The 12760-nt window shown below is 45.8% G+C and overlaps 1 protein-coding gene across 3 annotated transcripts; it reads left to right on the top strand.

Annotated features, from left to right (window-relative positions):
- The first annotated feature begins 385 nt into the window (after positions 1 to 385).
- On the top strand, positions 386 to 10174 carry znf507 (zinc finger protein 507). Of its 3 annotated transcripts, none has more exons than XM_057025570.1 (7): positions 386 to 510; positions 1936 to 4251; positions 5678 to 5789; positions 5898 to 6006; positions 7451 to 7555; positions 8561 to 8695; positions 8984 to 10174. In XM_057025570.1, the coding sequence occupies exons 2-7, from the start codon at positions 1939 to 1941 to the stop codon at positions 9366 to 9368; spliced, it is 3159 nt and encodes a 1052-aa protein (XP_056881550.1). In that variant the 5' UTR covers positions 386 to 510; positions 1936 to 1938; the 3' UTR covers positions 9369 to 10174. The 3 variants fall into 3 exon arrangements, with proteins under 3 accessions (XP_056881550.1, XP_056881547.1, XP_056881551.1); XM_057025567.1 differs by having other exon boundaries at positions 407 to 514; XM_057025571.1 differs by having other exon boundaries at positions 407 to 506.
- Positions 10175 to 12760: the final 2586 nt, after the last annotated feature.

The raw sequence follows: 12760 nt of genomic DNA on the forward strand, positions 1-12760 counted from the left end.
GGATCACTCTTTATGGCTTTCTTTTAACGCTGCTTTACTTCGCAGTAGATTAGTTGGTGCAGCCACAACACTTCCGACGTAAATATGTCACAATATGAACATTAATTCTGCAGGAAATCTGGACCTCGCACCGTTGACATCAGACGATATTTAAGTCTATTTCTCCGGCAGTAAAGGTGAGGTCAAATCGTCGCTGCGGAGGATAAAAGCAGACATTGTTGCTGAGTCAGCGTTTAGCAATAACTACTGTCATTCTTGGTTGTTTTAAGCAGATCTGTTGACATTAATCACAGTATGTTTGTAGTTCAAAATCTCGTTCATCAGTTGCAGACAACCTGTCAATCATCTGCGTCCTCGTCGGTCACCTGACCCAAGCTCGACGTCACGTGACTCGTGTTCCATCCTCGCCATTTTGCAATGTGGGAGAGGGAGGACCATTTTTATGGCTGTCGCTTGAAATAAACCCGTTTTATGCGCTGAGGACAAGGGACATCGAGCTTTGACGTGTTAGTGAGTATGTGACCATTCGAGTCCCGCCACGTGCTTGTTTTTGTCACTGATTTACCGAGCACTTTGTCAGGTGTCCTTGTACATTCTTGCGTGAAACTGTTAGCACCGTGGCAGACTCGTGTGAGCTACCAAGCTAACTGTGAAGTTAGCCGCTAACTCCAGCCTCATTGTCTCTTTTTTTTAATGAAGTTTCGTTCCTTTTCCAGCCGTCGCGGCCGCTCCAGTACATCGGTGTTTACGTGGATATTCGTCCAAGCGAATGTTGGGTGTTTCAGGGGAAGTTTGGAGCAAAATGTCCAGCTTCTTTCAGCCGGATGGAATATTTTTAGACAGCGAGAGAACAGGTGTTGCTTCGAGACCGGTGGGAACCGCCCACATCCGGTCTCCCTGGCAACGTGTCTAAACCGACGTTAACATTTAATTTCTTTATTTTGATGAATTCTCGCTCGCGGTGGTGGAAGAGGACTTTCTCCATGACTGTCCCGGCCACATCCTTAAATAAAGAAACGGGAAGTGCACTTGTGGTCAGAAATTGGGAAGTTCGAGAGAATATTGGATTTTTAGAGATAAAATTAGCTCAAACCACCAGTTACATAATTTCCTTCCAAATGAGTTTGTAAACAGATGCACGTGGCCTCGCCGTCCTCGTGATAACACGCTGTATGACGACATTTCTGGAATATTCTATACATTTTAAAGAATAAATATCTGTCTGGCTGCCACAGTGGATCCCTTGGTTGAATTAATCACATTTGCATGTGAAAGGAATGAACATGAACTTGCTTCTAGTTCAGAAAAGTTAGAACTTGGAGCAAAAACAGAGAATAAAAGTCCATCACATGATTTAGTCAATACCAGAGGCATAAACATTTAATCTGAACAAAAAAGTACTGATATACACACAAAAACACCCATTCTTTCTTTATTTCCTACATTATAATACAGACATAATCAGCCTTTAGTGTTTTCCTAAAACATACTTTTGTTTAGAATAGCTGAAGGTTTTAGTTTTACTCTTATAATTATGAAAAGTATTTTATTGTATATTATTGATGATTTATAGAGATTTTCAACTTTAAGATGCACCAGTGTAATGTTTGTGTTCAGCAATTGGCCTGTTTCCATTAGTTTTACCTTTTTAGCCGTATTTTAATAATCTTTGTAGTTCTTAGTAGATGTAACAAAATATTTCGTAGTACGATGAGTTGGTTATTCTGTTTGATACTTGCACATTATGGAAATGGAGTTAAACACAGTTTTGGAGTTCACAAAAACCAGGTAATTTACATAGTTTCAGTCATTATTTGTGACTAAATGATCACATGCAACATTAGAAGATGTTGGATTTTTTTCAAAGCAGTTGCGTTGAAATTGATGCTGAAATCACCGGCAGTTTTTACAGGCTCCTTTCTTTGTCCCTGCCAGGTGATGGAGGAAGTCAGCAATGTTGCTGTGCTCATCACGCACGCCTCCAAAACCGCCTCTTCCTCCACGCTGGCGGCGCTGGGACCCGTCTCACAGTCGCAGGCAGCAGTGGAAGACGAGGCCTCGCAGCAGAGACGCGCGGCCGACTCGCTCATCCAAGTTATCGAAAAGCTCAGTAAGATTGTGGAGAAGCGACCCCAGCACCAGTTCACCCTGGCTGGACAGAAAAGAGCGATCCTCCTGGTATCTTCAGAGGCGGGGGGAGGAGAGACGGCGCAGGACACGAGGGGGGGCGCATCGGGCTCTCCGTATAAGAAAATCAAGAAAAACTGCGAGGAAAATGACTGTGCAGCGGTAACACTCGACACCAGCCTGGTTGATGATGCACTTTCCTACCCAGTGTCGGAGGGCATTAACCATTTGAAGATTGCCTCCTTAACCACAACCGAGGAAGCAAACCACCCTAAGAGCATCGGTCATAAGAGGACAGCGACGTGCTATCAATGCAGCCTGTGCCCCTACCTGTCCCAAACTCTGCCGCTGCTCAAAGAGCACCTGAAGCAACACAACGAGCAGCCCACTGACCTCATCCTCATGTGCTCCAAGTGCCACTTCACCTCCAGAGACCAAATCCAGCTGGAGGCGCACGTCAGGCAGCACTTGACCACCAACGACAAGAAAGGATCCACCCTGTCGGACTGCGAGGACACGGACGGAGCGCCGAAAAAACCAGAGGGGAGCTGCGCTGAGATCGGTGCCAGGAAAGGATCCGACGCCGATGCTTCCGAGGAGCTACCGCAGAAAAAGAAGTGGTACAGCCACGAGGACTACGGGTTGTACCGCTGTCTGATCTGCAGTTATGTGTGCAGCCAGCAGCGCATGCTTAAGACCCATGCCTGGAAGCACGCTGGCCAGGTCGACTGCTCTTACCCCATTTTCGAGGACGAAGATGGTGCTCAGACGGGGAGAGAGGCCCAGGCTGCCTCTAATGCCCCTGGCTGTGAGGAGAAAATGGTCATCCTCTCTCCAGTTGTTCAAGGTAAAAGCCAACAGACTTTGCTCCCTGAAGTCAAGCTCCAGCCCCACGAAGCTCCGCTGGCAGCAGATAAGGAGGACAATATCGTGGCCCAGCCTGGTTCTTTTCCCAGCGATGAAGGAGCGGAAAAGGATGAAAGTGTGTATGATTTCAAAGAGGAACCTATGGTGGAGGTGCAGGTGAAAACGGAGGTGGAGTCCGAGGTCAGCGGCGCCGTCACACACGATAGTTTACTGTCGTCCGCTCAGAAGATCATCAGCAGCAGCCCGAATAGCGCCGGACACATCAACGTGATCGTGGAGCGGCTTCCTTCGGCCGAGGATTCGGTCCTGACGACGAACCCGCTCTTCCTCGGCCCGGATGAGGGGTTGGACAAAAGCTTGCTGTATGCTGAAGAGGCGGAGCGCCGCTGCGTCGAGGCCCCCGAGCGCGAGGTGGACCCTGGCGGCGGCGGGGAGGGCACAGTTGGAACCGACATTAAATCAGCCGCTATTAATAGCGATTCCTCGAGTGATGAAAACATTCCCCCAGCTGGTCGCAAGAGGACACACTCCGAGTCCCTGCGCCTCCACTCCCTGGCCGCGGAGGCCCTGGTAACCATGCCGATGAGGACCCTTCAGGTGCCCCCGGCCAGCACAAAGTTAAATGTAAAGAATTCGACAGCTCAGAACCAAAGCGTGGATCAGAAGCAAGAAGAGGGGGCGACATGTGGGCAGGACACTTCGGCCGGAGCTTTACTGCAGTTGGAGCTTCACAACAAAGGGAGGGAGAAAGAGATCCGGTCCTTGGGTCTGGCAGAGGGGGACGAGGAGGGGCCCGTCACTAAAGCCGGCATCAGCTTGTCATTGCTGACCGTCATCGAACGGCTCAGGGAACGCTCGGACCAGAACGCCTCGGATGAGGATATCTTAAAAGAGCTCCGAGACAACGCGCAGTTCCAGACTGGGGCGGTGGCTGGGGTTTTCGCCGGGAATGGATCAGCCGGTTACGTGTGTAACCTCCCTGGGATGGATGGGTTGGTGGCCTCCTCTGACGGGGGCCTCGTGGACTACATCCCGGGCAGTGATCGGCCCTACAGGTGCCGCCTGTGCAGATACAGCAGCAGCAATAAGGGCTACATCAAGCAGCACCTGCGGGTGCACAGGCAGAGGCAGCCCTACCAATGCCCCATCTGCGAGCACATCGCCCTGGACAGTAAAGACCTGGAGAGTCACATGATCCACCACTGCAAGAGCAGGTCATACCAGTGCAAACTTTGCCAAGAAACCTTCCACCACAAGGTGAGCTCGTGTTGATGCTGTCGTCTTTATATACCGGTACTCGGTATATTGACTCGGCAAACCGTCAATTCAAACTATTAAAAAGAGCAGGGAGGTAAAAATGTAGGACTGAAAAGCCGTAATTCCCTTAAAAAGGACACACCGTAGTGAGGAATAAACCATCCGAATCGATTTTTCCATGATTGAAGGGATTATTCTGATTGCTAGATGTTTAACGCACATTTAAGGGGGATTTAACTCCAGTTAGCTTTGCTTCAGTTTATACTTTATGGACCTGACGGGGACCCACACAGCTCCAAAGACCTACCGGAGGCTGATTATTCAGACGGCGGCAGCTTCCTGTTGATTTCATGCTGCTCTGTAGTGACCCACTACTGAAGAATCCACAAATGTGCCCAGGTTTCTGGTAAAGTTTGACAGATTCTCTCCACAAACTCTAGTTCATATAAATGTTCCCTTGCGTACGTCGCAGAGCCAAAGCGCCACCATAAATACGGCTTTATTACCCCGTATGGATTGGAATGCAGACTTTCTTCCCTATTGATTTTGATGATTTGTAAATAGGGAATTTGGTTTGTGTATCAGCAGCTTGGCTTCATTACCGTGGATCCATTCACAATGTTGGGACTATTTTTATTAATCACTGCATTGATGCTTTTCCCCCTCTAATGAGGAAGTCCACAGATGCACAGTCCCATATATCATCGTCCCAGTATAAAACTGTATAATTACACACATCTGCCATGAAGGGAGGTTAGACTGGTGGCGCGTTTTATACTGAAAGTGATGGTCCTTCAAAAACAGTGGGACCTCTACTTATGAAATTAATTACGTAAGTAGAGACACGTTTTCCATGTAAATGCCCTAATCCGTTGCAAGCCCCCCAAAAATTCGGACATAATTTTTTTTATAAATCATAAAAATTCATCAAAACATGTAACAAATACATGTTACAATTAGATTACGGCACAATAAATTTAGGAATTCAGTTCAAGGCTTCTCCGGGAACAAAATGAACTTTATTACAGGCTAATCTTACATTAGCCGCCATTAGCAACGAACGTTAACACTTGTGGTAACACCGCCATCTAATGGACAAACATACGAGCACCCACAATAAATCCCGGAGACGACGAAGACGACGCTGGGATACGCACAAACCTGTACAGGTTGACGTCCCTCCTAGCCAATGGGATGACAGGAAGTAAGTAGAGTGAGAAGTGTGCAGTGATTAAACCAGATGATGTAGAATTTATATGGCAGCGAGTTCTGAAATCGTTTGGCCTGAGAGGAACTGTTTCCTTTAACAAAGAAAAGTAGATTAAAGTTGGTACGGGATAAATTCACCTCCTGTATGATATTGTCACCTGTTTCTGCCTTAATATTAATGAACGATGCCCAATGTGTGTATTTATGTCTCCCTCAGAGTCAGCTAAGGAGTCACGAGAAGGAGCACGATAACCTGAGCAGCGACACGGCCGCCTTGACCGCCACTGACGGCATGACCATAATAAAGGAAGCGGAACAGGAAATCGCAGGTACGCCACCGTTAATGTAGCCACCTGAACATGGATGGCTAAAGGACTAGCTGCTGCTAACCCTTCACGTCAGTGCTGCGGCTTTAACAGCTCGGTTTCCCGTCCCAGATTGTGTTCTGCAGAAGTTGTTCAAGTGCGACGTCTGCGACTACACCAGCTCCACGTACGTCGGCGTGAGGAACCACCGCCGCATCCACAACTCCGAGAAACCGTATCGGTGAGTTATTAACAGAAAGATTTTATTTTTTTAATCTCAGGAATGTGACAGGTCGGGCTGATGTTGTACCTTGTCCGGAGGATGGAGCCAACACACATGCCCACATCCACCTTTTGTCATTTATCTTTCCAGTTCCTCAACGACGGCTAGAAAGAAATTTGGAAATCTGCAGCTACTGTTGAGTAATGTCCTTAAAAATCATTTGGCAGCACCCTGGGATATTCTAAATGGCTCTGGCCTGGGTTTAATCCCTACTCTGTTAATATAACCCTACCTGTGAAGTGGAAACAGATTCCTGTTGCGAAGCATCGATCTCCTTTAGCCTCACTTCGATCGATCAAAATAATCTTTTATTTTTGCCGCCATTCACCCTCATTTTGAACATTCCAAGCACGTTTGTTCTCATCGTGTTCCCCTCAGTGCTTGGCTGCTGAGTTGGTTCTAACAAAAGGCAGTTGTGGTTTGCTTGAGAAACCTGAACCTATAGATTTGAAATAATGTTTTTCCCAACTCGGTTCTTGGTTATATTCCCATCGGACACTAGATGGCAGCATATGTCCAGAAGGGGCTTGAATATAAAGCCTTGCTCTCCTAAAGTCTCCCATCTTTTTTACCACTCTCTCTATGTCAACACAATATTTACAGAATAGAGCTGGAAACCTGGTTTATAATATTGTTTTGAATTCACCAGGTACAAACTGTGTAGCCAGGAAGGGTTTTTCTCCTGTGGTAACGACATCGCCCTTATTTTCTGGGTTTTGATTCAGATTAATTCAGTGTACCTGATAATATTTATATGGGTTTGTGTGTAGCCGGTGAGTTTTCAGAGTTAAAAATTCCAAGGCTTCGAGCTGACCCAGCAACACCATTCGAACCCTAAACACAGTGGACGTGATTTTGGATTCAGTCCTGAAGGGGACTGAAAACCAGTGCAGGGGGGACAGCACCAGTGTGATGTGGTCTGTCCTTTTAGCACCAGTGAGCAGGTGTGACAGGGAGGACTGAATAAAGCCTGCCTATCAAGAGTCCAGCCTTGGTGTAATAAAAGCCTGGACAGCTCTTTTCAGATGCTTGGTGGAGATGCGGTCCAGCCAAGTCTTAATGTCCCTGAGACTAGATGGGAGAAGCAGCAGAGTGTCCTTACTGCCAGGACAAAGGAGCAAAGGAAACATTCCCTCGTCACACGGGGGGACATTGGATATTGTGGAGGTGGAGAAATGCACCTGGGTGTTAATAGACCTCAATAATCAACTCAGGATACTGGTATTTATCTTGATACTGGTATCATGTGCATTCGATATCCAGAATTCCATCATAACCAGATCCGTGTCAACACGCCGAGTAAAGGGAGACGGTGACGGATGGGTGGAGATGCAGAAACATCGCGATCCTTTCTTTTTCATCACGTTTGAGGATTGTTTCATGTCTTCTCTCTGTCCGACAGGTGCTGCAGCTGCGATTTCGCAACCACCAACATGAACAGTTTGAAGGGTCACATGAGGAGGCATCCTCAGGAGCATCAGGCCATGCAGCTGCTGGAGCAGTACAGGTGAGACACCGCGGACGTGTCGTCCTGGGGACAAATGGAGAGCAGCAACGATCACGTCAACGTCCTCAACGCAGCAGCTCCCGAATCGTCACACCACCAACTATCAACATCATTTATTCATGTTTTCGAGATTTGAATATTGAAATTTGACATTGGGGAGTCTGACAACTGGGCCACAGGAAGGAAACACTTTAAAGAGTGCTGAAGACTCGGGGATTAAAGGTTAGAAGTGGGTTTAGGCCAGGGGGGGCAAACATTTATTCGTGGGCCACAATGGGTTCTACATTTGACAAAGGGGCCGGACCAGGAGCAGATGGATGGATGGAGTGCTTTGGTAACCTCACCTCATTGGAGAAAAAACACATCTTGGGATATGGAGAAAACATGTGCTTTAATTTCAAATGAAATGAAGAGAAGCATTACAACAAAATATCTGACTTTGGAATGAGTCTTAAAACACTTAAAATCAAATGAATAAAATGTGCCTTTTTAAAAAAAATTAATAACCATTTCTATTTTAAAGCACTGAAAGTTCTGTTATCCTTCAGGATATCACCATCACTCTCCTCCTGACTGTCTTTTTTCTAGTGGGAAAACACCAGAATTGCAGTGAAATATAACATTAACAAGGTTTATTCATTTAATTTTTCAAGTTTGGCGGGCCGGATTAAAACGTTTAACGGGCCGCATGTGGCCCCCGGGCCGTAGTTTGCCCATGCCTGGTTTAGGCTAACATTAGAAGAAGAGGGTTGGACTAAACCTGAGAGGGTCAGTGTTTGAGTGAGAGCAAATACGTCTCTATTTTTACATTTGGACGATCGTTCCTTTGAATAACGCCTCTGTTGTTGCTCGTCAAAGGCCGTTTTATTCTGTCTGCTCGCCTCCTTCAGTGGTGGCGAGAGTTTGAGCTGTGATGTTTTCAGATAGAAGTTGGACTGTCAGAATTCAGTTGGGGAATCTTAATCGGCCTTGATTTCACTCCTGTGACGTTCCCGTCTCCTCCAGGTGCTCGTTGTGTGGCTACGTGTGCAGCCACCCCCCGTCACTCAAGTCCCACATGTGGAAACACGCCGGGGACCAAAACTACAACTACGAGCAAGTTAACAAAGCTATTAATGAGGCCATCTCCCAGAGCAGCAGGTAAAAGCTTTTCCAGCCCCTGTCCCCTGTCCCCTGTCCTTTGACGCTTTTCTGGTCTTGTTTCCAGAGGAAGCAAAATTAGATTTTACTTTCTTAGACTTGAAAAACCCTTTAAAGATCAGTATGAAATGAAAGATGTTGAGGACGGCGTTAAGGACAAACGTGTGGTTTTTGCATCAGTAATGGTTGGACATGTTAGAGACGTTCTCTTGTCAATAAAAGGCAACTGTCTGAGATTGAGAGGAGATTTAAAACCATCACTTTTAACCCCCCCTCCCCCTCCCCCAGGGCTCCGCAAAGGTCTGCAGGCATGGACGTGGTGGCAGAATGTCCCCCAGCTGTCCACCCGTCAAAGGACAAAGCAAAAGCCTCAGCAGAAGCAGCTGTCGGCGTGTCGGTGGACGGTCCCGGGTGTGTCCTCCCGGGCGCCACAGACCCTCTAGAGCCCGGCGTGTCTGTGCAGTACCCGACCCTCAGCCAGGCTCCCGCTCCGGGGGCCGGCATGGAATACTGCGTCCTCCTGTTCTGCTGCTGCATCTGCGGCTTTGAGTCCACCAGCAAAGAGCATCTGATGGAGCACATGAAGGATCACGAGGGCGACATCATCAGCATCATCCTGAACAAGCAGCAGCAGCAGGCGGAAGCGCCGCCGCGTCTCCAGTCAGCAGAGTGAGACCACCATCACAGCCATTCGCTGCCAACAGTCTCCACAACGACCCCTTACCTCAAGGTGATGTGTTTTAAAGGCGCCTCGTTACCATAGTAACTATGGGTGGCGCGAACACTTCCAGCTGCGAAGACGGATTTGGCCCGTTGACCCGTTAATATTTATGTCAGCTTTGAAGACCGGGTGGATTTTGTGTTCCAGGGGTGAGGCTAAGATCTGACCCAAGTATCTTAATATTTTTATGTCACTACACAGTAAACAGAATGAGTTCATACCTCAGTAAAGCTCTTTTTTTCCCTGCAGAAATGGAAATTTTCCAGAGAACTGCTTGGCAACGAGGCAGCTGTTGTAGTGTTACTGTAATTAACGTATTTAATCTGAGGCAGTTTTTAGCCAAGTCAAAGGTCTTTGTGCAGCTTATGTTTAATATTTACTGTAACACTTCCTTTTATGCATGTTAGTTATGTGTCTTTACATTTCAAAGAAGCAAATGTTTATTTTTGTTTTGTTTGGTCGTTTTTACAGGGGTATTCATACAGGAAAGACTGAATGTTGTCACCAACAACAACACAAAAGTGTGACAGATATTTTTCTAAAATTTTCTCAGAAAAAGGGAAACGGTGAAAAAGTGGAATTGTATATTTCATAAGGAACGGTGCCTAAATAGTTAAGAGTAAATATACTGTGCTGAGCGTGAAATACCTGTTTTGGCTTCACGGTTGTGGTGCTTCATTCACTTCAAGAGTTGTCATGATGCATAATATTTCTGTCTGACATGATATTTTTGTAATAAAAAGACTTTTGTCCATGTATTTTAAGTCAAAGTTTCCCCTCGTCAAGCACATTATTGGGACATTATTCTGTCCCACAACAGCTTAAACCACCTGACCTGGAGCTCTCTGCTTCTGCTGCCCATCCAGTGAGGAAGTGACTTTGACCTTCAGACACCGCCCTGAAGGTCAAAGTCACGATTTTAGCTGAAGTTGGAGACCTGCAGCTGTGAGTAGAAGCGAAAAGAGGAGCAGCACTTTCAAACATGATTACATGTGTGAAATTGTGGTTTGACCTGTGATAAATGAAGAGCGACGCAGCAGTTTTTGGGATCACAGAACAGCTGCTATGAAGAAGGTGCGAAACCTTTTAACTTCGTATAAAAACAAGCCCAAATATTCAGCATGTGCACATATTTTTTTAGATAAAAGTATCAAAACATGCTATCTGACCTTTTTAAAAAATATATATATATTTAATAGTCATGTGAAAGGAAGCTGAGGGGAATAATTTGATATTTCATTTTTGGGTTAATTCCTCACAGTTCGAAGATCAAGGCTGCGCGTGTTCAAACCAAAGACGAGGGGAGGAGATACCTGCTTCTCCAGATGTTTCTGCTCGTTTGGGAACCAGCATTTCAACGTATGAGCTTTACCTTCTGGTTATTTATTTCTAGAATCACACGTCGCTCCTTTGCCGCTGTATTTTTGATAATAAAGACAAAAAGAAGACAGCCTTTTCTCATTTGTTCACCCCAAAGTTGCGCAACAGAAGGTCCTCAGGTGGCACCAACAGGTTCAGGCATCTATCATCATTATATATAATAAGTTTCCCATCATGCATCTGTGTGTGCGGTGAAAAAAACAATGAAAATAAGGGATTACATCATTGTTGTGCAGTTGAACTGTCTCACAGTGGAGCAGGAGATGGTTGCTGATTTACCCCTGGAGATATTCTGGAACAACCTCTGTCTTAAAACAGCCACGTGTTCAAGACAAAAAAAAAAGAACCTCACAAAAATAAAGCTCCTCCAGTGCAGCGACAGGCCAATTTTCCAACCGCCTGAGCAAAGAAGACGTGTTTCTGCAGCTGCGACACAGAGACAACACAAACTAGCACAGACTGTTGATGTTCTTCAAAGGCTCCTTTAAGTGGAGGGAACAGAAGACCGGTCGTAACCAGGCCAGGCGCGTTTAAAAATCACTCCAGTCACAACTTATACCAGTTGTTGCCGTTCAGCTCTGGGTCCGGGTTGCACAGCAGACGCCAGGAAAAGGATTCTTCCCCCCAAACAGGTGAATCCACCTGGGGGGAGTCAGAGATGAAGCCTCGCTTTCATGGCTCTTTCTGCAGTCTCAGCCCTGCGACAAGACGAGACGTTTAAAAATGAGAGCAAACAAGCGGCCAGATCTGGACTGGGAGCGAGTGTGACGATCAAAGAGGAAAAAGGCCACGGACCGTTGCCTTGGCAACAGCAAAAAAGGCTTTCTCCTCAAACACGACTTTATTTTAAAATCCAAGTCCGCTCCTTAAATATTGTTTGCAGCAATCTGAGGGGCTCACTTAGACAGCTTGTTGACCTTTTGATCAATTTGTGAGTATTTTTGAGTGGAAGTTTTTGATGAAAATTGCATTGCAAAAAAACCCGACCACGTTGGAGAACTGGCTGAACGGATTAAGCAAACATTGATTTTTGGATATAAAAAATCAGCTTTTACTGTATTTCCTTCCTCCTGCAAATTCCTACAGCTGTGTTGATCTTCAGACCCGGTTCTGGTTTGGGCTCTGATGAATGCAGTAACCACAATCAGCAGCTCATGCAGGAAAAAATGGTGACTGACTTGAAGGACATTAGTTGCACTGGTGCACATTCACAAGTCTCCGTGTAAATCAGATGTAGTCAAACACACCTGCTGCAGTCAGTAAACAGTCATTTACACCTTGAATCTTTATGAAAAGTATGAGACGATGATGGAATAAACTAATAAACTGAGATAAATCTCCCATCTCCTCACTAAGTTCCCTGATTGAGCAGCTCTTGAGTCCGATTATCCCAACGACACAAATGTACTTTTCAGTCGCCTCTTCTCTATTTAAAAGTGCACTTTTATCTATCAGGTGTTCAAGGAAATGCATCTTAAAACCCGACAAAACCTCAGCCGACAATAGAAGAAATCTGTCTTATCAAAACACTGTTGGGCTTCTTGACAAAAAAATAAAAATAATGTTGGGAGACGGCTGCTGTCAGAGCCAAATGATTCATGTTCCAATCAAAATGCGTTAATTAAGCTGTACAGATTATGAATCCATTAAAAACACCTCTAAACAAATTAAATATCCTCAAGATGAATCAGAAATATAAGCTGCGGAAGTTAAAAATAAAAGTTAGAAGGTCAGAATTACAAGATAAAAAAGATGGATTGTGAATCTTTAGAGGACTACTTTAAAATTGGCTTTACAGCCGATGAATCAATGGAGTCGTTCGTTAAATTCGCACAGAATCATAACGAGTTAATGCAGACTGAGAAAAAAAGAGGCTGAAGTGAGATGTCTGGTCGGTGACCTGGTTATAGGTGGATGCAGCACAAAGCTGGTTGAATAAAATTGTGACTGACTGAGAGAAACGG

This window comes from Takifugu flavidus, chromosome 2 (genome assembly GCF_003711565.1).
Source record: "Takifugu flavidus isolate HTHZ2018 chromosome 2, ASM371156v2, whole genome shotgun sequence".
Lineage (NCBI taxonomy): Eukaryota > Metazoa > Chordata > Actinopteri > Tetraodontiformes > Tetraodontidae > Takifugu > Takifugu flavidus.

What these genes read in the sequence shown, in the direction of transcription:
- znf507 (XM_057025570.1), top strand. Translation starts at nt 1,939, where the DNA reads ATGGAGGAAGTCAGCAATGTTGCTGTGCTCATCACGCACGCCTCCAAA. An exon ending in AAGAAACCTTCCACCACAAG is followed by an intron (nt 4,252 to 5,677) that starts GTGAGCTCGTGT and finishes TGTCTCCCTCAG; the next exon opens with AGTCAGCTAAGGAGTCACGA. An exon ending in AACTCCGAGAAACCGTATCG is followed by an intron (nt 6,007 to 7,450) that starts GTGAGTTATTAA and finishes TCTGTCCGACAG; the next exon opens with GTGCTGCAGCTGCGATTTCG.